Here is a 27,097-nt window from a genome sequence, read left to right as displayed (position 1 = left end):
TTTTTTCTCTGATAGATAGGACTATATCATGTTAGGATACAGTTCGTAAGTCCTATGTATGGGTAGATTTGTTCTTTTTTTTTTAATACAGATTTTATAAAATATAGCTATACTAAGAAATAAAAAACATTTTTTGATTCTTTCAAGGATAACTAAATGTTTTTTTCTTATACTTTGAAATATTGCTCAAACCCCTAATTTCCATAGGAATAAAATGTCAATGGAACATGATCTACGAAAAACCGTGGAATCTATGTGGCATGTTGTAATGTGTGATAAGTACACCATACATCATACTGCAAGCTGCTAAATAAATATTCCAGGAAGTGTGTAGGTCTCGCATCTGAGTTCTACCTGTTGTCTTAAACGTGCAGTTACTTTAATGCCATACACTTTATCCAGCTGCCTGAAGAAGAAGACATCATCATATGCTGCACAATGATCAACTCTTACAATCAGAGCCCCCCAGCAGACCTGTCACGGCTAAGGTCACCCTTATACATCATGAAAATTTCTCTATGGATTTTTATTCTTTCCGTGTTTGCACAAATTGTTGGGACCTGTATTTTTGGTGTATACTTCCAGAACAAAGTAGATAAGGTAAGTTAGGAAATTGTATTTTATTGGCTAAATTTACCAAGATAAATGTATAAATAAATAGGACCGCATGAACCTACTAAGAACATATAATAAGTCTAATTTTTTTTAGAAACTTTTTTTGGTTGGAAATCTTTGTTGGTTACTCATTAGTAGCAACAAAAATGAAAAACAATGAGTTTTCTATATGTGGGAACAATTACATTTTGGCAATTATAAAAGTAAGAGTAAATTAATTATGAATATTTTTAGCTGTAATCTTTTTTTCATGAAGAAAGTAACATCCTGACATAAATTTTCCTTTAAGAAATTACCAGCGTATGTCAGTTGAATCATTTAGAAACATTTTTTGACTGGCAAAGTCTAACTCCTCTCAGAACATGAAAATTAAAGTGGGAGTGCAGTTCACCCCAAAATTCGAATGCCCACCTGTCTTAATGTCAGATGTCCACAAAGCTGATATATAAGAAGTTATTAGTAGGTTCCTCATGCTGGTCACTAGGGATTTTGAATTTAAAATAGTTTTTTGTTTACCCTGCAGAGTCATTATTGGTGACCACCATCTCTCCAGTGTTAGGAACCTACCGAAAAAACCCTATAGCTCAGCTTCCTGGACCACGATAAATGTGAAATGCAGTCGCACATACATTTCCAGTCTTAAGTTGAGTTAATTTATAAGCATTATTAAATTAAATGATCACATTGCATTGAATGTAAATGAGCAAAGCTTTAAGAAATAAATACCAATTAAGCAGAAGCGCATTGTAGCTCTTGCTTTCTGCTATAGAGGACAAATATAGGACATAGAATGGTGTTTAACAAGACTGCTTAATCTTATCTATTGCTTTAGGAAAAACCTTATTAGCAGTTTAAGAGGGAACCAATTCAATTATGTGAGTTCCTTTTCTCCAGAATCTAGTTCAATGACAATCAGGCTCAGTACCATTTAGAAATAAATGTAATAATGTAATTCAATTACAAAACATGTTTAAGTAATAAAAAAACAATAAAAAAAAAACATTTAAAACCTGAGACACAGATCTGTCTATCCTGAAATTCATCGGGTCACTGAGCAAAAGAGATTTTGAGCCCCTTACCAATTAGCCTAGTCATGAAAGAATTGAGGTGATTCAACACATTGGCCCACAGTTAGTAATAGTGGCATATTTTGCGTTACATTTTTTTGGAGAGGGTAGTTGGTGAGAATTTCGCACGAATCTTAATAAATATGGTGCATTTGAAATGATCCTACTGTTTGAAGTTCTTTTTACGCCTGCTATGAGCCACTGTAAATTTGCGCCACTAATTTGCACCTTTTTATTTTTAACCTTTGCCTGTAATAAATGAGTCTTAAAGTACCTTTAAAGTTTTATCATGCTTATGTATCTCGCCTGGGGTTTCTTTTTGGAGTTAGAAGACAAATGTAAAATTTGGAACCTAAACTTGAAAGAGTGCAATAGCCATGGGGCTGTGGACCCCTTTAGCAATCTAAGGTTGGGCTGTGTGTCCAAATGCAAGAATGGTAAGTCCTTACCTTGATCCATTTGTGAGTCAAGCGGACTATAGATTTGCCATAGATATTGGCCACTATTTATTGTTTTCCCAATTCTCATTTGCTAAATGTCAACATTGTTTATGGTCGATGTGACTTTACAAAAGCTACTTGCCGCATCTGACAATATTTTACTATTTATGGTTGTAAATGTTTGTGGCGGTATCGCCTGTCCATATGTTGGTCAGTTACAAGCTCATGTCTATGGCCATCCTAACACTGACAAACTAAACATACTATGGTATATTGAAGGCACTATCAACAAGTAGCAGAGCGCACATAGCAAATACAGTATATATATATATATATATATATATATATATATATATATATATATATATATATATATATATATATATGTGTTTGCATGTGCGTGTAAGTAATTCTCAAATTATCTTTTTCTTTAGCTACTACAATTATCTTTTTCTATATGTACGGCAAGAATAAAAGAAAGTACAATAATATTTTTGTATTTTACATCTCCACAAAGATTCAAGAAGAAATGAGCTTCCGTGAAGATTACATATTCCTACGGAAAATACAGAAATGTCTGAAAGGAGACAACGTAGATTCTTCTTTACTGAACTGCAAAGAGGTTTTAGAAAAATTCCGTAGCCTAATCTCAGAGGTATACCATGTTGGTGTGAACGTAGCTGGGTGATGTGCACAATGAGCCTGATGTGGTTTGCCTTTTGTTATTTTATGTTTTCCACTTGCAAATGGAATAAAACCGTGGCTTAGAACATGAGCTAGACTTTTCTATGTCTTTATTAATTGGTAGCATCTAATGTTGGTCTGGAAATGTCATTGTGTAGGCTACTTAATTTATGAGAACACTATTCAATATGACATGAAACACATTTAAAAATAATGGTTAAACAAAAGTAATTTTCAATTGAAGTAGAGATATGCTATAATCTGGTATAAAATATTCTACAGTTCTTTAACTTCTTTTGGGACAAAATCTTGTAGACATTTTTTTTACCATCAATGTTTAAACCCCTAGTTTTTTTTAGAAATGATAACCTATAGACATATAATAATTCCCTCAATAGACATATAATAAATTCCCTCAATACAACCATAAACTGGAGATGTTGGAGATTTTACAATTTTTTTTCGTTGTGGATTGCCAAGATTATAGAATTCACAAATTTAAATAGATTTCTGACTACTAGTCATTGTTGGTTTAAAATATCCACTCTTGAAAACATAATTTTGTTTATGTATCTTTTTGGCGTTCAGAACTTTCATGTTTCGGATAAAAAGCTCTACATCCCCCTGCAAAAATAGAGTTAAATGATAAAATTCTGTCTGAATTCAGCCACCACTAGAGGGAGCTTAAGAGTTTCTGCCGACTGTTTATACAATGAACTTGTAGTAAGATTTTAAGCTCCCCCTAGTGGTGGCTAAATGCAGCCAGAATTGTTACACTTAATTTTACTTCTACGCAGGAAATAATGAACTCGGTATCAGAAAGATGAAAGACAACCAACTATAAAGATATAATAAGAAATTAAGTGTTGAGTATTGGACCTAAAAAAATCACTTTAAGGGTTTTCTCTGAAAGTTCGTAAAGGTAGCAGAGTACATGCTCTGATTTCCTAGTATTCTCCCTGGGCCGAACTTTGAACGGATGTATGTTTGTTAGGTTAGGACTTGTCTATGAATGTGCAATGAATCCATAGGGATATAAGATTAGAATTTGAGACAGAATAGTAATGACTAGTACATAAGAAATTAGATCATGTTCTATGGCTTGTTTATTGAGCTGTAATTCTTTCTATTTGGAGGTAGAGCAACAGAAACGTGTGAAAAAAATCAATTAAACCAAACCCCACAATTGTTATTTTAGCGGATTTTCATAATGATGCTCATCACAAAGGGGGGAACCTTTAGGGTATGTTCACACAGAGTTTTCTGGTGCTGATTTTGACGCGGAATCCACGTCAGAAACCGCGCCAAAAAAACTCCCATTGATTTCAATGGGAGGCGGAGGCATTTTTTCCTACGAACGGCAAAAAAACGCTCGCAGGAAAAGAAGTGTCATGCCCTTTTTTCAGGCGTTTTAGTCTTTGACATCAATGGAAGGCAGAGAAAGCGGTTATCGTTGCAGTTTTTGCCCGCGGCGGTCAATGGCCGCAGCCGAAAAGCGCCGCAATAAACGTGGCAAAGAGTGTAGGCAGGTCAAAATCTGCAAAAAACTTTGAGTGAAAAGGGCCTTACTGTCACAGGCCATAGATGTGGAAGTTCGTCTGCATGAGTGTGCACCGTCTGCTCTCAGGACAGCGGGCCACATCTCATCTGAAGACAAGATGAGACCTCTGTAGATAAGCCCTATTAATAACCTTAAGACAAGAAGGTCGGTCCTATGTTCAAAAGAATAATAGTCCTCGAGACTGGATGACTATCATTTTTTGATAAGGATTTTAATAATAATTTCACCATTATAATGTAATTAAAGGGGAAAATACTCTATTATTACTATTGCAGTGTTAATATTGTCAATTAACTATTTAAAAGTACATAAAGGGGATGTCTACTTTTGGATAAATCCTATTTGCTAGTAGAATTCCTCAACAATCAGCTGATTTAAGGCTGTCCCGTTGCTTAGACCCCCAATGACTAACTGTAGGAGAACATGGTAGCAAGTGTTCAATTCCCCCTGCAGCGCCCTCTTAGGGTAAATAAAGCATTACACTAATCACATTGAAATTAATTGGCTGTTAGTGTAATGCTTGGATATTTTGGGTCCTCCAGAGTAAAGGACGCTCTCCGATAGATGAGGGTACTGAACTGCTGACCCTCCTCTATTAACTCAAAATTTCCTGATAAGGCATTTGAAAATGGATCTTCTAAACCAGACAACTCATTTAATTGTTGTGTCAGTCCTTTTAAAAAGGACGCATATTCTCTTATAAATGCAAGTTGTAAGTGCTAAAAATGGCAAGATCCACCAAAATGACTCATAGGGCCCTAAAATTGCATCTGTAAGATATTTCCTAAGCAATAACGAAAGCCACAGCTTTAACCCCAGCAGATAATAAAACTGTCGGTTTTCACATCTACTTTGCATTCTGACAATATTACTATGCAAACTAACTTATTCACTTATCCTGTGGTAAAAAAAATTAACTCAAATAACATTTAATCTAATAATCTGTGCCTTTATTAAAAGTGATGCTTCTCTTTGGTCTCAAAAAAACAAAACTAAACTATCGGTAGCCGGACTGCCTTCCGAAATATATGTGGGGCCCGGTAAAGACAAATTCTCAAGGCCTCTAGGCCAGCATTACACATACATCTCCCCCCTTCATATTAGACCCACATTATTTAACTTTGGAAAGATAACAAAATCCTTTTCCGGCATAAAGATTATTCTCGTTCCCACATGCAGAGGCCCGAGGACCTGTGGATCCCAGGCCATATATTTGGTGGGTCTCTTTAGAATGGAGGGTCTTTCACATACATAAAAGAAATGGGCCTCTACATTAATAATAGGGCCACATTATTAATAAAGCCATTGTGCAGGTGAGAGATGATCTGTGGGGCTCTTTAATGACTCAGTTGTCTGAACCAATGACAAAAGTTCCTTCTTTACTGCCCTGAAGGTGGCCCTGGTGGACTGTACTTTATTTATCTTTAGATGTATGTTAGCTGAAAGTTTTATACTTGCATTTTATGTGTAGTTTTGAATTTGTAATGCCATTCAGAAAAAAATTAATGCAACCAAATAGTAGAGGTAGTGCCTCCCTTATTTCTTTGTCCATAAGCACACATTATGAGGAAGGTGAACATCATTAGAACCAGGGGTGTCACTGGGAAGAAATGGACAGTGGGGCATGTGTCCCCGATGTTGGGGGCTGGGACAGGCAGCAGGCAGGCAGCAGCAAACCACTCTGCCAAGGTTTTTAGATACAAGGCTAGTCAGCAAACAGTATCTTTGCCTCTGGTAGGGGAAAGCCTAGCTCTTACTCTGCGTTAGCTTGCTGATGGCTCGCCACTGACAACAGAAAATAAAATCGGCAACTGCTCCACTTTTCTCTTGCATCAGTTTTGATACGTTTCCCGTTGCACATCCTGTGTATTGCATGAAGATCTAGTGCAATAGAGGCAGAAAAGTATTTAGAAATGAATGATAAATGAAACCTGCTGTGGATTGTAGTTTCCATTGTAATTACTTTTATCTCTGAATAAGAGGCACAGATTCAGCAGGAAGCTCAGATTAACATAATCCTTCAAAACATCCAGGCAATTGTTCATGTTTGTCTACTGTTACTGCTGGCATTTGTGTAAAACACACTGGAACAATTTCAAAAAATTATTCAAATTGTTCAAAGAAATCAGTTGTCCAGGCACCAGGCAGAAAATCCATACATGTCACATGCAGATATTCAAATACGGACATTTACACAACTGAACCAAAAGTGGATAAGCCAAAAACATTCTCTATAAAAATTGCATAATCACAAAAAAAATGTGTACAATTTTCATGTTAACACTCCGACGACCGGTGCCGTAAAAGTATGGCACACAGACAGGAGTGTTTAGATGGTCTGCTCTGTACTTTTACAGCACACTTATCACATGGTGAATGGGGCAATTGGATCCAAAAGGGAAGCAAAGAATCAAGAAAAGCTTTATAGCCTAAAACGCAGATTAATATTGGCCAACGCTACCATATTTGTCAGGATTGGCTCATAGACTATTGTGTATGAGGCCTCCTGATTGTCCCCAATGATGGATGTTCGGTAAATAAAAACTTGGACATGTTGGATGTAAATATGCCAGATCTTTGTTCTGCCAGGAAGCCACAGAGAGGTGGCTGGCAGTCTCCTATTCCTCTCTCCCTTTTTAAAATATAGATCCATGCTTGGCCGATCCAAACATGCATGTTTTGGGGTTATTGAGAGATATGGCTTTTGGCCAACAGTTATCTAATGTATATGTCCAGCTCAAACATTGTACATCACTGAGACATTCAAGCATATTAGTTACTACGAGGTTTTTTTCCCCCATTATTATTACAGTATGAAATTATATTTTTACCTTGTTCTACCCTTGGAGCAGATTTCATTGATTACAACTAGTAGTTCCTTCAATAATTTTGAAGTAATTCACTGACAGAGAAAGGGAATTAGGAATTTGAAAACATGACTTTTAATTGCTAATATTAAAAAAATTATAGTACATCCAAATGTGGCCTAAAATTATCTTTTTTTGCCACATTATTTCTTATTTATCCAGGCAAGTATGGGAAAACAAGTGTTGATATAGGTAGACCTACTCCTTGTTACTGCGACTGCTGCTGATCTCCGCCCCAGCTCCAATATGAAAGGGCTTGCCTGTGATGAGACAACACCTTTAATATCGGCACACCATACGAACGGTGCACCGGTCTCTCCCACGATGCATGGAGCATTCAATAGGGTGTTGATAAACGCCCAGTTGTTGAATCTTCTGTAGTCTTAAAATAATGCTAGATTTATTTATGTTACTTATATAGCGCCAACATATTCCTCAGCGCTGTACAAAGGTCCATACTTACTGTCCCCATTGAGGCTCACAATCTAAGTTCCCTATCAGTATGTTTTTGGGGTGTGAGAGGAAATCGGAGTACCCAGAGGAAACCCACGTAAACACAGGGAGAACATACAAACTCCATGCAGATGTTGTCCTTGGTTGGATTTTCCCCAGCACAGCAAGGCAACAGTGCTAACCACCGAGCCACCATGCAAATCCGACCTAGCGTTGGTTTCTGACACCTTTCTACATAGAAAAGTCTCGGAAATCTGATAAATGAGTGTCACTTAGCACTATAAAGCCCTGCCACCTTCTTAATGAAAATAAATAAAACAAAGTCGGCGCCACATGGTGCAGATCACCAAAGCAATGAGATGAAAAGAAAAGAGGTAGTGGCAAATATGCTCACCTTAAGCAGTTATGCAACCTCAGGCACAACTCTGGTGTAGGCAAAAGGTAATAATATAGTACAGCTGCAGCTCAGTCCAAACCGGTGAACACAAATGTGACCGCACTATTCATAGGAAATTATTTTTGAGGTAAAAAACATGAACCATAAAAAGCGCTGCTGACATCAGAAACAAGTCAAATGGTAGTAATGTACATAAATAGTATCTTTATTATGGCTATGCGTTTCGACGCCCACCTCTGTGACCGGCATCTATCGAAGCCCAAGAAATATATTCTGCTGCTGTCGCTGAGTTACCAGCTATGCGGTTTCTGTAAGTCCCATTCACCTCTATGGGAGTTCCGGAAACAGCATAGCAAAACACGCTTGGCTGTTTCTTGGGAAAACCTGGCCATCTCGTCAGTCAGTGGCCGGAGCCCAGCGGTAGTGGGTAGGATTGGAGTCTGGGGATCTTGTTCAAGAGAAACGTGCGGGTCCCATAGGTAGCAACCATATCTATCAGACATTTATGGCATATCCTGTGGATATGACATAAAGGTCTGAGATATAAATACCCCTTTAACCCAGTCATGCAAAGTTCCCCGTAACGTATACAGAAGAAAGAGAGGCAGCACACCAGCATGAGTACAAAATAGAGGTGTTTATTCACCTAGTGCAAAAGGCGGCGTTTCACCTTCTCAATGAAGGTATCATCAAGCAATGAAAGTGTGTACATGCACCCTATAAATAGCGTGTCAGTGATAAACCACACCATTTACATAATTGCATATAATTAAGTGAAAATATCATACATCATAGTGAAATAAATAATTAAGAAAGACAGTAATCAATACATACCCTCGACATGTGATACAGTACAAATCATACATATATACAAAATTACAAGTGATATGAAAGCGTAGACTGGAAACATTCCAAAGTTAATTGAAATTAGATGTAAGAAATTACAAACAGCTGGCACTCACCCATGGGAAGATGTCAACAGACACACGTGGGAAACAAAGTCTGTCTGTAGGAATGATCTGCAAATCGGCGCCGTGACTAACTAACTGCGCATGTGCCAAAGCGTCATCACGTCCGGTCTCAGACGCCCAATCCCAAAAGTGCAGGTTTCCCCACATATCGCAGTGAAAAAATTTGCACATGTGCATCCGGCATCATTGAAGCTAGAGGCGTCATCTTAGGGTATGTTCACACGCCAAACAAAAAGCGGCTGTAAAATACAGATCTGTTTTCAAGGGAAAACAGCCTCTGACTTTCAGCCGTTTTTTATGCCTCAAGCGGTTTTTGCGGCCGTTTTTGGAGCTGTTTTTCTATTGAGACAATGTAAAACGACTCCAAAAAGCAAGCCTACCCAAAAGTAAATTAGACACATATCTATGTTAACCAATATGACAAGTACCATTAGGCTGGGTTCACACGACCATGTTACGTCCGTAATGTACGGAACGTATTTCGGCCGGAAGACCCGGACCGAACACAGTGCAGGGAGCCGGGCTCCTAGCATCATAGTGATGTACGACGCTAGGAGTCCCTGCCTCTGCGTGGAACTACTGTCCCATACTGTAATCATGATTACAGTACGGGACAGCTGTCCTGCAGCGAGGCAGGGACTCCTAGCATCGTACATCACTATGATGCTAGGAGCCCGGCTCCCTGCACTGTGTTCGGTCCGGGTCTTCCGGCCGAAATACGTTCCGTACATTACGGACGTAACATGGTCGTGTGAACCCAGCCTTTCTCTCAATGTTCAACTTATATGTTATGTATTGGCCAAAAGGTTCTTATAACCCAGACTCATCACAACAGATTGAGGAAGGCGTAACCAACGTCTACCCCAATGTTGGAGAGCTATACGGTTTTAAGAGAGTTCAGTTTTCCGAAAGGCTCAATGTACGGGTACGTCATTCCTGACGTTCCTGTACACTGAGGGAAGTGGTGGACCGGATATTCCCTTTCTTCTGATAGTTTCCGGTCTGCTGCTAGGGAGAGAAAATTACGTGCAGGGGCTGTGATAGCGCAGGAGTGGGCATGCGTGGTAAACACTGCTAGTCCCTACCCATGGGTGGTTTCTACACTAGCAGTGTTTACCATGCATGCTATCACAGCGCCTGCGAGTCATTTTCTCCCCCCAAGCAGCGGGCCAGAAACTATCAGAAGAAATGATGTCAGCGATGTGGGGAGCCAGTAGCTTGTTGCTACTAGCGCTCTGACAAGGACTCTGGCGCTGGGGTTAGGGGATTCCACAGAGTCCCGGAGCAGAGCCTATACTAGCGCTCTGCCCGTGACTCTGGCTCTGGGAAAGCCCCTGACAACACTGTCCACATATGGACAGTAAATTCAGGGGATTCCACAGAGTCCCGAAGCAGAGCCTATACTAGCGCTCTGCTATGGGACTCCGGCTTTGGGGAAATATACAGTTCTGGGGTCAAATTAAGTTGTTTTTTTACCATTATGTAAAAAAATGTTGTTTAGTATAGCACTGATATGTTGCACGTTTATCGTTAGCTCTCACTGATCTAATGAGAGCACTAAAATGGCAACGGAGACTAGAAAATGTATAGTAGGTGCGATGAGTCCCTGGTACCGGCGCATTACACTCTGGGACACAAGCGGTGCATGCCGGGAACTATATGACCGGAAGAGCAAGACACACAGCGGTAAACAGACGCCTCAATGTAAACAAAAGAGAATAATGGTAAATTAAAAAATAGAAATGTAGATAACGATATTCAGGGGGTATTAATAGATAAATTGAGAAGCGTTGCAGTGATTAAAAAAAAAGTATTGGAAAACCCCTTTAAGTTCTTGAGTGATGGATGTGGGATTGAGTCATTACAATACAATGCTGCATCCAATTCAACTGAATACATAGCAAAGTGTGGAAAAAAGGTCTAAGATAGGGCTCCGGGGGAATGCACAGACCGTGGAAACCACGGTCGTGTGCATGGCCCCATAGGAATTAATGGGGCCGCAATTCTCCCGTGGATTTTCGGGGGAATTGCGGCCGGAAAAGCACGTTCGTGTGCATGGGGCCTTATATTTAGATTAGAAGTCATAGACTGGTCTGGTCCAAAATGGTCGGAGTAATTCTCGTACGACTCTTTAATGTCTAATACAAACACAAAGGAAAGGAAACACAAAGGAAAAATACTTTATATAGACAACAGGAAATGTATGAAGAATATATAAAGCAATGGTATGGTATAGCATCGGTAATGGTTAGTATTTCCTGAGTGACAACGCTGTGTGTTCACACACCTACCACCTGTTCAAAACCACCAATGTACTGACTAATAATAAAGCAGTATATATAGTTAGAAGATAAAATAAGAGGAAACTATATGATGAAAATAATATAAATATAAGAGTGTTTCTAGGCAATATATGACTAACGTAATAAAATTACATATTAAAAAGTAAATATATAAAAATAATTCCGCTGGCATTATAAATATTAGAATTTAATAATAGAATAAAACTAATAATTCCATAAGAACGAAGGTTAGTGAGAGATGAAAAAGAAGTGATACATTTTGAAGAAAGAGAAAAAAAGATGGTCATAGATACATAAAACAAAAATCAACTAAGTTATTTGTTGAAAATTCATATATAAGCGTTCCAAAAATAAAATAAAGAAATAATCTCAAAGTAGAAATAAATAAAATATTAGTAATAAAGTAGTTAATAATAATACGTCTAAAGGTCGAGAAATAATAACACTTGCTATGATCTAATGAAGAGAGATACAAATGATGATGTGACTTCAAAATCATGAAAGTAAACCTGAAACAAAAAGTTAACAAAATAAAAAGTAACCAAAGGCAAAAGGCACAAAAAAATGGTTTAACAATAAAGATGTATCGCAAATATATATTTTGTTAAATCAAAGAAGTATAAATAAGACAATATTTATAGGAACATCTTAAATTTATGAATATGTAAAAGTCACGTTAACCTTAGGGTCCTCTTACATGGCCCGACATGTGCCGTGTAAACGAGCGCCGATCAACGAGTCGTTTGCACCTTTCCCAAGAAGCAATGTATAGGTACGAGCGAACATTACTACGATCCCCCATCCCCATACATTTCTATCATGTCATCAGCGCATCTCCCTGTTTACACAAGGAGGTGTGCTGCCAACAATGATAATATTTCATGCTGCATAAACTATACAATCAGCCGATGAACGAGCGTTTGCTCGTTCATCGGCTGATCGTTGCGCTGTTTACACAGGGCGATAATCAGGAACAAGCGTTCATATGAATGATCATTTGCCCGATAATTGGCAAAGGATCTTAAATCTAAAATCAAATGATAATCTAAGTTCATTGTGGATTAAATCTATGAGTAGGTGTACCAAAATGTGTTAACTGTTGACATGATCAAAAACCGCGAGAAGTGATAAGAATAAGAGCTTGCCCGCACGTAACGGAATTGCTGCAGAAAATAGTGTGGATTTTGCTGCGTTTTTCACAATGTTGGGAAATGGTGACGTCTCCTCTGAAAAACGCAGCAATTCAGTCCACTTTCCGCAGCAGGAATTGACATGCTGTGGTATGACAAATACGAACCGCAGGTGAATTTCTGCTTGGAAATTTTACGCACCGTGTGGATGAGATTTGTTAAATCTCACCCACTTTGCTGCTACTGTATTCTACTGTATTCTGCTGTGTATTGTCCATCCGCAATTTCCGACAGAAAATACGCAGCAATTCCGTTACGTGTGGACAAGCCCGAAATAGAAAAGATACGAAGTGTCGAGGCAAAGACTGAGCAAGCGCAGTGACAAAAATAAACAGAAAGGATACAAAGTACTGAGGCTTGCTCAGAAGGACTATCAACTTTGGATACTTTCAAAGACTGTGAGCAAGCGCATTGATGGGAACAAATTGAGAATATACTACGTATAGCATGTGCAGTGATAGAAACACTGAACAGATACTAAGCATCAAGGTGTGCACAGGAACGTAACTATTCTTTTGACCTGCGCTCGACAGTGATTTCGATAGGAACGCCAATCTCTGACGCGTTAGGCCTCATTTTTTCTGCACCAATCACAGTTTAAGAGGAGCACTAGACTAAATGTCGTCCGATATCATATCTTAGATAAAAAGGAAGACAGTGTCAGTGGACAATGTACATATCTATGATCCTAGTCTCTTGAAGTCGTAAATGAGAACAAAACATGTCGGGGGGGGGGGGAGGGGGGGAAGGGGGGGTGAATATGTAGCAGCTTTTAGTAAATGTGGCAGATCTCAATCTATATTCCTTGTCCCCATTCGGAGGGGAAGATGAATATGTGTCTACATGTGTCAGTATCAATATAAAGTGCCTATGATTGCTGCAAGCAGAAATGAAAATGCAAACAGACATAAAATACTCAACATGTCGGGCCATGTAAAAGGACCTTTAGTGTAGGGTCATATTGTGGGCTCAATGTGTAGCCTTTTTGTAAATAAGTATAAACAGATGTAGCCGTCTTTATCTTGACTTTTAACGCATTAAATACACAGTGGCAAGATCCTTTATTTTGACTTTTGCAATGAGTTTTGAATGGCTTTTGCTGTGTGATATCACGCTGCAGCAAGTTATCAGAGTCAAGATAAAGATGGCTACATCCATAAAGTTGTTTCCCGCTAGCATCAAGTAGTCATGAAAACAAAAATGTCTGACCCAGTTCAATGTTACGATACTAGGTTTTCTCCTGCCTTAATGTGCTTTGACAGACAGTTGGATTAGGGCTTGTTCACATCAGCGTTGTGCCTCCGTTGAGGGGTTCTGTCAGAGGTTTCCGTCTGAGGTTTCCGTCGGGTTAACCCCTCATTGAAAGGCAAACTGGAACCTCAGCTTCCGTTTTCCTCACCGTTAATCTCAATGGTGATGGAAACCTAGCTAAATGGTTTCCATCTGTCACCGTTGTCGACTGCGCTATTGATTCCATCAAAACAAGGAGGGGTTACCTGATGGAAACCTCCGATGGAAACCCCTCAACGGAAGGGCAATGGTGATGTGAACGCAGCCTTAGATTTGTTTTGTTATTGATGGAACAGTAGCGTGATGGTTTGTATTAATACATATTTTCTTTATGTAGATCACGGAGATAGAACCTTCTGGAGGAAAACATGAAAAGTTAACAGGTACATTAAAAATTCACGTTACTATTTTTAAAAATACATTTCTGGAGATTATCAGGGATAATTGAGGATGTTTGCCAGTGTCCATACATTTTTGTTGCTGATGGATCCTTCAAAATATCAGAATCTACCAACAGCCCCCTCATGTCTGTGGCCGTCTTAAGAGAATTGTAGAAAATGTTAGGATGTTCCACTGTGTGCTTCTTTACATTTTCTTCTTTATCTTCAGCAGGTTACAATATGGTGACACAGTGGTCAAGTGTCCAATCCTAGTGGCCAGTGCCACTTACCTGTCCCCAGACTTATAAAGAACTGCTATGAGTGTGGCTCCCTCTTAGGCTACATGTACAGATTTTTATGCTTTTTTAGGTGCGGAATTTACATTTTGATGTGGAAACAGATGTGGCTCTTATGCTGCGGATTTTGATGGGTTTTTAAATAAAATTGTCAGATATAATTCAGAGATTAAAACGCAAGATGATTTGTCATGCTGCAGATTTTAAAATCCCCACCTCAGGTCAATTTCCATGCGGAAAAATTCTGCAACGTGTAGATTAGATTACTTGAAATCTCATTTACTTTGCTGGTACTGTAAAACGCTGCAGATTTGCATGTAATACGCATTGTATGCATGTGGCCGTAGGGTGCCCATACACATTAAAGTCGGCCGAACCCGCAAATTTAGGTGGGACCTGCCGACTATCTGATTTGTATGGGGGTGTCCCGAATGGCAGATGTCAGGGGAAAGAAGGATCAGGTATGTTGAATTTTGACATGCCCAGTCCTTTATTTCCACGGTAGATAAGCCACTTCCAGAGATGTCTGGCAGCGGCTTATTCCCCTCTCCTCATTGGATACACATGCACGCTCGGCCGAGACGAGCGTGCATGGGAATGGGGGAATCGGGAAGAATTGCCATTGGCCAACAGCTGCTGTAAGTGTATGGGAAGCTTTCCAATGGAAGCAGGGCATAAACAAAGTCATGTTCCTCTTCAAACATTAAGCCTCTGCCAGAGATTATCATTGAGACATGTCAGAAGAAAGAATCGGTGGGATCTATGATCTGGGATTCCCACTAATCACCAGAATAGTGAAACAATGACATCAGAAAATAGTTAAAGCCAAAGCTTCACTTTATATACCGTCTTCACTAAAACCAAACCTATTGTGAATGCAAGAAGTTCTATAGTGCATGAAAAGTGTGACACGTAAATGTGGTATAAATGGTGGGGGGACATAGGCATTAAACCTAACTGCTTATGTGCAAAGGCTTTACACTGTTAAAGGGGGTGAGTGCAATACCAGACATAGCCAATGGAGTAGAGTGGCACTGTTTCTGGAAAAAGAGCAGACCCTTTTTTTTTTTATACTGGACAAACATTTAAACCAATATATATCAGAGTAATAGCAATGTCAAGTACTTACACAAAGAATTTCTCGCTCATGCCTTCCCATTTTTTATGGTTTAGGATAAAATAGTTTGTATAAAAACAGTTGAATGTTTTGAGATTAGTCAAATTAAAGCACTTGTAAGAAATTTAGCCTTGATCTGTTCAGTTGTAATTAATTTAATTTCATAATTTATTTTTCTAATCACAACTGTTATGATGACATCATTAAATGACTAGACTTTCTTTGTCCAAATATTAAAAACATTAAAATACAATATTCTGTTTACTGTTCTATGGGTTATTAAATATGACCAAATTATATGACCAAATTAAGAAACGGCGGATGAAAGGTTTATTCTGCCAACTATATTGCCAACTATTGCTATGATAATATGCAACCACTTATTCACATATAAAACAAAGGCTGAATGGCCACATTAGAAAATAGAAAAAAATATCTGTATAATATCATGATCCACAATAAAATAAAATCTAAATAAATTTTCCATTTCAGGAAAGTATGAACTATATGCAGAATGTGATCCTTGAGACATGATTTTAAGCTGCAAATATGAAATAATATAGCAATGACTTGTATTTTTAATTTTAGGAAGCAAAGAAATATCAACTCCTATGCCTTATGTAGGTGGAGAAGACATTACATTAAAGAAAGGTAATGTGAATATTACATTAAATTTCATTCATTTATTATTTTTTTGTAAATTCTTTATTTTCAAAATGCTTAAAACAATGGAAAAAAAAAAAGAGGGTAAATTGTACTAATTTTTTTATATTCCAAGTCATAAAATGAAAAAGAAAGTTAAAGGAAACTTAGCAGAAAAATATATATAAAAAAATAAACACTGAAAAAAGGGTGTTTTTTTTTTAGTGTATTTTGTTGAAGTCCTGAGTTTCTCATCACAACATTTCTTGATCTGATCTCTGTGAAGTATTATCCCACTGTCATTGTGCGGATCCAAATCACAATCTCCATCAATGTCCTCACATATCCACATATACAGTAATTGCCACTGTTAAAATACGGAGATTAATGTGAAGGAGGATTTTTTGGACCCATACTATGTCCTTGTGATAACACCGAATTTAACTAAACTTAGCAAACTTATGCTCTGTTCACACTGGCTCTAGGTTCTGTTCCAACGGGTTTTCAGAGATTTGATGGCAATAGTGTAGTCTGCATTGGACCCCATTATAAGGAAATCCATCATAGTTATTATGGCTTAGTTAAGAATGGAAGCCATGATGGTATGAACAGAGCCATGGGTTTTTCATCTATACTGAAGGACCTTTTCTCTATATTTTACTTTTAATTCTTATTTTAGCTTCTTGTTTGCCCCCAACAAACTATAAAGCTACAAACCATACCTAATAAACTCCCCAAAAAGGAAATTCTATTTATTAGTGGAGCCAACCTATTCTTCGTGAACTGATTAGGAATGGCGGAGCTGGCCGCCAAGCCAAGAACGCTCACTCCCATCTGAGCTATAGTGCCCTGGAGGTTTCTGTAACCTGGAATAGTGATCCTGGACCCTGCACTGTGGGTGTTTGTGTCTGGAATTTAGGATCTCTGCTTGCAGGGTTGGACATATTGCTGGTTTGTCGGTCTGAAACCAAAGTCACTGGTGTGCATCTATTCCTGTTGGGGGTTTGGAGAGTCTGCCACCTCAACATCTGACAAACATTCAGTTACTGTCACTGGCAGCCTTATAGTATCTGCAGTTTGGCATGTTATTTCTTAACAGTGCAGCAACACAGATGAAAGTCCAGTTTTATTAGAGCCATGAATGCCAACCCTTAGATAAGCTAGGAACCATGAACACATGAAATACTGCAGGTAACTCATGTATTTTCCTACCCTGGGCTTACATCTTAGATGACTTATTAAAGGGACACTCCTTACTATCATTAATAATGCAGCTCAAATAGGTGCTTTATCACTACATCTAGATATATAGCAGCTCCAGAGACCTGGAGCTCTTCCTACAGTTCTGATGTCAGGTAGGGGTTCTTCAGTAAGTACTATTTGATAAATCAAGGGTTTCATGGCTAGACTGGTAGACTCAGTTTAAAAGATGTACAAAGACCCCACTACCGCCACCAAACAGCACCAAAGCGGTCATATTGACAATGCTGTCAAGTAGTCATGTCCTGGTGCCTTGATGTCCCAGAAGCCCATTAATTCCTGGTGGTAAAGTGGTCCCAAAATTGCTCTTAGTGTCTTGCCATCTCTTATTTTTTTTCTCTACCTTTGTAGCCCTAAATTTAATTTCCTGTGCTCTTCTTAACGCCACATTTGGGAGGTCCAAGGTGGAGAGTCTCAATGTATTTATTGCAATAAACTGTACTTTAGTAATTCTGTAGCATTTCCCATAGAGCTCCTTCCTTTAAGCAATGACGTGAGGTACATGAGACGTCATATGGTTGTGGCAGTCAGTCAACTCCATATGATGTGACGTCAGCATGGACTCAATGTCATAGAGGTGAGATTTAATTGGCTGGTGGGATCACGTCATGTGGCTTCTCATGTCATTGCTTACAGGCTAAACGTGATTAACAGTAAGGACCAAAGACTAGCGGGGACCGACAGTGAAGGACTGGCACAGAATGACTAACATATGATTTTTAACAATTGATTCTGAAAGGGCACGTGTGTACCCAAGCTCTCTGCAGAACAACAAGACTGTGTGATCTCGCGAGAGAGATCACACAGCACAAGCCGCCCTGACACTGTCCGTAGCTGATTGGACAGTGTCAGAGCGATAAGTTACACACCCCCATGCCATTTCGAAACAAAGAAACGCCCCATTGACAGTTTAGGGGGTCATTTACACATTGGGCGCCAAATATAACGGCACCAATATCTAAATAACAGAGGATAGAATTTTTTTAAAAGTGAGACAAGGATGGTGCGCATTGCCTATTACATGGTGCACTCAGCTGCACATGTATAGGCAGGCAAAAGGTTCTCTTTAAGAGCGTCAACATCCACATCACTAAGACATGTATATTTAATTATTATAGAAATATGTTTTACCTTGCTGAATTTTGACGTTGGTAATCTTTTGCAGAACCAGCAGTTGCCATACATCTAGTGGGAGAACGCCCCAACAGCATGAAAGATGGTAAGTGACAAAGTGTAAAATATTTAGTGATAAAGCATAAGGGTAATGATGTGCCACTACTACTACAGTTAGGTCCAGAATTATTTGGACAGTGACACAAGATTTGGCATTTTAGCTGTTTACCAAAACATATTGAATATACAGTTATACAATCAATATGAGCTTAAAGTACAGACTCTCAGCTTTACTTTGAGGGTATTCACATCCTAATTTGAGGAAGGAATTACAGCTCTTTAATATGTAGCTGCCTCTTTTTCAAGGGACCAAAGGTAATTTGACAATTATCTCAAAAGCTATTTAATGGGCTGCATGGGCTATTCCCTAGTTAATCCATCATCAATTAAGCAGGTAAAAGGTCTGGAGTTGATTCCAGGTGGGGCATTTGAAATTGGAAGCTGTTGCTGTAAACCCACAACATGAGGTCAATGGAGCTCTCAATGCAAGTGAAACAGACCATCGTTAGGCTGAAAAAAATTAAGAAAACCATCAGAGATTTAGCACAAATATTATGAGTGGCCAAATCAACAGTTTGGTACATTCTTGAAAAAAAAAAAAAAAGAGCACACTGGTGATCTCGTGAACTCCAAAAGTCTGGACGTCCACGGAAGACAATAGTGGTGGATGATCGCAGAATCCTTTCCATGGTGAAGAAAAACCCCTTCACATCTACCCAAGTGAAGAACACTCTCCTGGAAGTAGGTTTATCAGTATCAGAGTCTACCATAAAGAGAAGACTTCATGAGAGCAAATACAGAGGGCTCACCACAAGGAGAAAAACATTAATCAGCCTCAAAAATAGAAAGGCCAAATTAGACTTTGCCAAACAACATGTAAAGAAGTCAACCCAGTTCTAGAACAGCATGAAACTAAGATCAACCTGTACCAGAATGATGGGAGGAAGAAAGTATGGAGAAGGCATGGAACGGCAGAAAGACCCACAGACAAGCAGCAACTGTAGACTGCTGCAGTAAAGGCCGGGCAAAGCATCACAAAGGAGGAAACCCAGTGTTTGGTGATGTCCATGGGTTCCAGACTTCAGGCAGTCATTGCCTGCACAGGATTCTCTACAAGGTATTTTAAAAAAACCATTTTATTTATGGTAATGTTAATTCGTCCAATTACTTTTGAGGCCCTGTAATGAGGAGGCTGTGTAGAAAAATGGTTGCAATTCCTAAACGTTTCACAGGATATTTTTGTTCAACCCCTTGAATTAAACCTGAAAGTCTACACTTCAATTGCCTCTCAGTTGTTTAATTTCAAATCCAATGTGGTGGCAGCAGAGCCCAAATCATGAAGATTGTGTCACTGTCCAAATAATTTTGGACCTAACTGTATATTACTCTCCAGACAACATGATGTTCTCTAGATACGACTGGGTCAAATTTCCCTATACGCACAGCAGACCTGTGCCTGCAGGGACCCCAAGGGCAAGGGCATATGCCGAAGGGAACATTTACTGTGAATAAGCTGAATAGAGTATCTTTATATGTAATTAATGTATTCATATGTTTATTAGGCACTCATCAAAGGTGTAATACAATCCGTTCCTACAGGCTCATGATATGTAAATGCAGTTTTCACATTTAAAACCAAGTTGATGCAAATGGCCTCTTAATATTGAATTGTTTTTGCCCATTAATGTCTCCTTACATTTTCTTTTCCCCAAAAATGTTTTGAATATCTGTCATAAATTATTAGAATCCTATAATCTACTGTGATGACGATATATTCACCACACTAGAGGGACGCTTGTTGTATCCAAATATAACATTTAAAGGTCTAGAAAAAGTGAAAATAATTGTAATGTTTTGGTATATATTTTAGTGATTTAGGGGTATGTGATTTTCTGTTGGTTTTATGTTGAAATATACGTGACTATATGTTGTAGTGATCTCAAGGTAATGTAGCTTGTATAGCAAACACGAACATTTTATTGACCACAAAGAAACGTTTGATAATGTTATGTTGGATAAGTTCCATTTTGCCAAAGCAATACCACGTTGATATGCTCCTATAGCTATGTTGCGTTAAGTAATTTTTTTTTTAACACAGAGTTTTGTGCATAAAACATTCCATAGGTTTAGTTCAAATCGACATTGAGGTACTTCTATTGTATTTTAATATATACTGGGTGATGTAAGGAACGCGGTATGGGTTTCCAAGAGTATCTGGTCAGTGCAGTTTCAAACTGGGGCACCTTGAACCGAACAGAGGAAATTATTTTGGGGGTCCACTATGAATTTATACAGAACATGTCCACTCTAACCGCATCCTTAATTATATTATAATCGCATACACAGGTCATATTATTAATAAATTTGAATAAGTTCTTTGTGAATCAACCAATAAGAATTGCCCCAAGCTGCAATTGACTGGTTCAAAAACAGCTTCAAACAAGGTTTCCTATTCTAGGACTTTTGGGCCCATTATTGTGTAAAAACCTGGGCCTACCAAAGAACACTTTGGTGGGTCAGTCCAGCCATGGATCTGACGTTGTGTGTGTGCGTGACCACATATTGTGGGACTTTTAATATGAGATGTTTGATTCACGCTCTAAGGCTAGATTCACATGAGTGTGGGGAAACTTGGACGTGATAAAGGTGACGTTTTTCATGTCTGAGGTACCCACTGCAGGATAGATTTGAGTCTATGGAGGGATCCGTGAAAAGCGAACCAAATAGGACATGTATTTTTCAATTGATCCTTTACACGGTCTGTAGAAACAACGGCCGTGTGAACGGCCCCATTGAATTACATAGGTCAATATGACGGCCGTTTTTGTACGGCCGTCACACGGACGTATTCAATGCATGTGTGAATCAGGCCTAAGGGTCCTTTTACACAGCCCGATATGGGCCGTTAAAACGAGGAGCAATGATCGGTTATGTATGGTCATGAGCCATTTTTACTACGATCAGTCGCCCGCAAACACTTCCATTTGCTAGTTTATCGGCTGATCATTTCCCTGTTTACTCAGAGCAATGATCGGGAATACTCGTTTGCCCAATCATTGGCCTGTGTAAAGGGCGTTAATGAATGGAACATATGTGTTGATTAGATAAAAAGCACATGCCAAATGCATTGACATTATACACCTTATTGTTAGTTTTGCATATGACCCATTAGCGATTGTTTTTCTTGTGGTTCATTTTGAAATCTAAGTTAACAAATTATTTTTATCATTACAATCACCTTATCAAAATAGACCAAGTTGCTTTTTGTGAGTCAGAACAATAACATAGAAGAGATTTATTCTATACATTGCTTTGTCCACACATTATAAACACATTCAATTCATGTGCTATCAGTAGGTGGTCCGTGCTCATATACCAAAATGCTAACAATGTGGCCCCAATGCAAAATCTGTAACAGGGCCCCTCACCTACCATGTGTCATTTATAATACCGGTGCCTTCTTGTGTAGCAGAGGGGCTTTTCGGCTACCTCAGGCACAGGGCATGGGTGCGACTGCTGCCTCTGCACCCCTTGTAGCTACGCCTTTACATTTGTTGCGTCTCCATAACACTAGCGGCCGGCAAAGTAATTCTAAGAATGTGATACTCTGTAAATGGGATTTTGCTCATTGATAGGTGCAATGCATTGTGTAGCTATAGGTACCGTGTTAAGCTCATTCTATAAAACAGAAAGCAAGCTTGTTATGTGGTGAATCATGTTGAGGATGTTGGAGATGTTTCCCTAAGATATATACAAAAAACAAAGCACGATCTTAGAGATATGTATTAATTAATGCATGCCGCAGACACAATTGAAATCGTGAAATTCAGTAAAAGATGCAAGCAAGACTTCGTTCACATCTGCGCTTGGGTCCCGTTCCGATGGAGCTTTCGGTTGAAAAGGAAAGCTTTTCCATCGACTACGCTATGTAAACAGGGAGACGTGCTGCCGACATGAGAATAATGGATGGGGACGAGCGATCGGAGTAACAACCGTTCCTCCCCATCCATATTTCCGTGTGACAGGAGAAAACGAGTGCCGATCTACGATGTCTCGTTGATCGGTGCTCGCTGCACCGGTCGTTTATCGGCCGGTGTAAAAGGGCCTCATTGCTTGCTCAGCAGATTTAAAGAGGCTCTGTCACCAGATTTTGCAACCCCTATCTGCTATTGCAGCAGATAGGCGCTGCAATGTAGATTACAGTAACGTTTTTATTTTTAAAAAACGAGCATTTTTGGCCAAGTTATGACCATTTTTGTACTTATGCAAATGAGGTTTGCAAAAGTCCAAGTGGGTGTGTTTAAAAGTACAAGTCCAAGTGGGTGTGTATTATGTGCGTACATCGGGGCGTTTTTAATACTTTTACTAGCTGGGCGCTCTGATGAGAAGTAACATCCTCTTCTCTTCAGAACGCCCAGCTTGTGACAGTGCAGATCTGTGACGTCACTCACAGGTCCTGCATCGTGACGGCCACATCGGCACCAGAGGCTTCAGTTGATTCTGCAGCAGCATCAGCGTTTGCAGGTAAGTCGATGTAGCTACATTGACTTACCTGCTAACGTCGAGGCTGCTGCAGAATCAACTGAAGCCTCTGGTGCCGATGTGGCCGTCACGATGCAGGACCTGTGAGTGACGTCACAGATCTGCACTGTCACAAGCTGGGCGTTCTGAAGAGAAGAGGATGTTACTTCTCATCAGAGCGCCCAGCTAGTAAAAGTATTAAAAACGCCCCGATGTACGCACATAATACACACCCACTTGGACTTGTACTTTTAAACACACCCACTTGGACTTTTGCAAACCTCATTTGCATAAGTACAAAAATGGTCATAACTTGGCCAAAAATGCTCGTTTTTTAAAAATAAAAACGTTACTGTAATCTACATTGCAGCGCCTATCTGCTGCAATAGCAGATAGGGGTTGCAAAATCTGGTGACAGAGCCTCTTTAAGTGGACCTTACATATGAAATAGCTGTTTTGTGGCCAGCTTTAGGAAACCTTTTTAACACTGGTGACCATGACAGAGTACCTAGAATAAAATAATGGTGGGAAGGTGGGAAAAATGTATAACCACTTCTTTGAATGTGCACAATGATTAAAGATATTCCCCTGCAGCTCTTGTTGACCATGATCATAAACTAGACTGAATCACCAGCTTCAAAGAAGACTTTGCTTTGAGTCATGGATTAGTACACAGAAAGTGTAGAAAAACCAGTTGGAACAATTTCAAACTAGGTCACATTTCAGATATATCGCCAAATGCAAATATGTAAATTTTGGTTCATTACATCTGCTGATTACTTATTCCACCCTATCAACATAGGGGTCATATCTAGCTTCTCTTACCACGCATTATGTTTTCTGCCTTACAACTATTATAAATATTCAAGAGATTTATCTATGGTACATATAGCTTGTGTACAAGCAACAGTTACCAGATTTGCAGATACATTTTTTTTCTAATAAAAACCCAAGATTTCTTTCAAGTTAAAAGAAATAAATTGTAAACACGGCACATAAACGTATGCAGTCCTATCCATTCCCTCCTTTTGGAGGCGCTCATAATTTGAGTGACTCCCCCATAAGTGATAGCTCACAGTTGCAGGGTGGTGAGGAACCAGATGGCCAGGTGGGATACCATAAATCCTTACAATGGACAAACAGTGCACACACACTGAACAAAAATAAGGTGCCCAGCTAGGATGGACCAGCACTTTAACTGGCATTATAAAAATTGATGCCTGGCCAGAAGTTTCGGGGGAAAATTGGGGTGAGGGTGCTCAAAGTGTAAAAGAATAAGTGCACCCTACTTATAACGTAGGTTTACCAATTCCTAGCGATTTTCGTGTACCCACTCTGCAACCACTCCAGGAGTACCTTGCACCTCGAGATTTTAAACTACCCGACTTCCTGGCATCGATCCCCCTTCAAGTAGTACATACAAGTATATGCGTGTCTGAAAGTGGAATAGTGGTTTACTGCTGTCCAAGGTATAAATAAGCACAATGTTGAAAGCAACTCTGCAACTAAAATCAACATTAGTACAAAAAAAAAAAAAAATCTAAATATTTGAATTTATTTAGATCTGACAGAGCGAAACAACTTCACTTTACAGGGAAATATGATCTTCAATGGGAGCTTAGACCACTGCTGCCAGCTGAAAACATCTTGTGTTCTGTATGGTGTACAATTATAGACTAACACAAACTAACTAAACGAATACATGTAATAACAGTTGCACTGTTCATGTCTAGTACAGCCACATGATAGTACAGCTTGTCGATCGGCGCAAACGGAGCAATGATCGTTTAGTATGGGAACGAACGATCATTTCTACAGTCGCTTGATCCCATGCATTTGCATTATGTTGGCAGCTCATCTCCCTGTTTACACAGGAATACGGTATGTGTTTATGTGGCTGCACATAGCGATATAACTATATCGCTCGTGCAGTGTAAATGAATGGAGAGGAGTGTATGACGCTGATTGGTCACTGATTGGTCAGCGTCATACACTCCTCTGTACAACGCCCACTTGGTCATTAAGAAACTAATTAGCATAAAGCTAAAAATCGCTCATAAAGTGGTAAAAACAGATCGTTTTTCTAAATAAAAAGCATTACTGTCACCTACATTATAGCACCGATCTCCTTATATAGGAGATAGGGCACTTATAATGTGGTGACAGAGCCTCTTTAAGGCCCCTTAAAGGGTCGGACATTGACTTACAGGGTAGCTACTCACTGAAGAGTCAATTTTCTTCTATCTGGAGGAGAGAATTTGGAGCATACTTTTTCCTATGGAGGACTGCCCTAAAAACTGCCTACAAGTTTGCTCTCCACAAGGAGATTTAGTATCTTCCAAAAGGTAAAAATGAACTAGAAAGCTCCGAATGGACAATGCAAAAGGTCCCTCCCAGCTTTAGTAATGAATGGAGTTGTGGGAGGATTCAGATAAATGATAAAAAAGCAATAAGTCAATTTAAAATGCATTGATTTCTGTCTTTACAGCCCTTCGTTGGCAAGAAAAAGGATATTTTACGACAAAATTGGAAATATCATATACAAATGGAAAATTACAAGTGGAAACGCCTGGTGTTTATTACGTGTACTCCCAAGTCAGTTTTTGCGTAAACTCTACACAGTTCCTGACGTCACCATTTGTGCAGTACATGTACATGAAAAGACCACATGAAAAAGAAAGGCTTTTGTTGAAAGGAGCGAATACATTTGTATCACAAACTGCAAATTGTGCCCTGCACTCATCCCAGTTCGGAGCCGTGTTTACATTCAATAAGGACGATTTCATATTTGTCAACGTGACAGATCCATCATGCATCATTTACAGTCCAGAATTTACGTACTTTGGTATGTTCAAGCTCGGAGAAACTTCATGATCTTTAAGCTACATTCTAAAATAGTTCACTGCACCATTGTTCAGTCATTTGTTGTATGTATGTCGTATACAAGGGTTCATTACAGAATAGATTGGTACACAATTTGTATGGCAAAGTTTTTCAGTGCAATTAGTTCACTGGCCCAAAAAATATTTACTCTATTAGTATTAGGCCTCATAAACATGGTAAGGCCTTCAAAGCAGCAGAGTTCCTACAGATCTATATACTGTACTCTGTATGCCGCGGTATAATGCCATTATATTCTCTTCTAGAAGAAAGCCTCAGTAATAAGGCATGTGGTGGAGGCTTTTTTTTTTTCTCACGAATTTCATATGAATATCTGAGGAAAAAACAAAAAACAATGGAATCGGAAGCATATGGAGGTACCATATGGGTCCATAGATTTCTATCGGTTCCGTATTAGCGATTTGTACAACATGGATCTTTAATACGCTCATGTGCTTGATCATCTTTGATTTTAGTTTTTATATCTTCACCAGAAAAATTAAACATGAATTGGTTGTTATGAACCACAAGGCCACTATTCCCCTGAGACAATATTGATACAAAATCCACTTTATACACCTTTTTCTTTTACCAAATACACTTAAAATAATACCATAACTCCAGACCAAAAGTTCTTCTTATGCCCTTAAGAGGTTTTTTTTCACTTTGGACAATCCCTTGGCTCTCAGAATCCCCTGATGATTGGCAGACTTCACCAATCTGGGCGGAAAGCCTCTTTTAGCTCCACAACCGGAGAAATGAAGCATTACCCAGTTCTGATTGACATCTGATCCTCCAAATCAAAAGACACTCTTTGTAGCCACTTTCCCCTCTGGCTAGTAAATAATCATCTTGAACGGGGACACCCCATATTGACTTAAAATGCCGTATTGAGATAATTGAAAATGTGTTTTCTATACCAGACTACAATTTTAAATCAATTTCAACTTCTGTAGATCATAATAGTCATGTTTTTCTAGAATATTCTGT

The 27,097-nt window shown here is 39.0% G+C and overlaps 1 protein-coding gene across 1 annotated transcript; it reads left to right on the top strand.

Moving 5' to 3' along the window:
* The first annotated feature begins 438 nt into the window (after positions 1-438).
* CD40LG (CD40 ligand) lies at positions 439-26,814 on the top strand. The gene is made up of 7 exons (XM_075834371.1): positions 439-600; positions 2,640-2,777; positions 14,176-14,221; positions 16,220-16,282; positions 16,426-16,428; positions 18,705-18,752; positions 25,716-26,814. Exons 1-7 carry the CDS (start codon positions 439-441, stop codon positions 26,099-26,101), a joined length of 846 nt encoding a protein of 281 aa, XP_075690486.1. The 3' UTR covers positions 26,102-26,814.
* Positions 26,815-27,097: the final 283 nt, after the last annotated feature.

This window comes from Rhinoderma darwinii, chromosome 8 (assembly GCF_050947455.1).
Source record: "Rhinoderma darwinii isolate aRhiDar2 chromosome 8, aRhiDar2.hap1, whole genome shotgun sequence".
Taxonomy (NCBI): domain Eukaryota; kingdom Metazoa; phylum Chordata; class Amphibia; order Anura; family Rhinodermatidae; genus Rhinoderma; species Rhinoderma darwinii.
The sequence above is the reverse complement of the archived record's forward strand: the minus strand, read 5'-3'. Positions and strand labels throughout refer to the sequence as shown.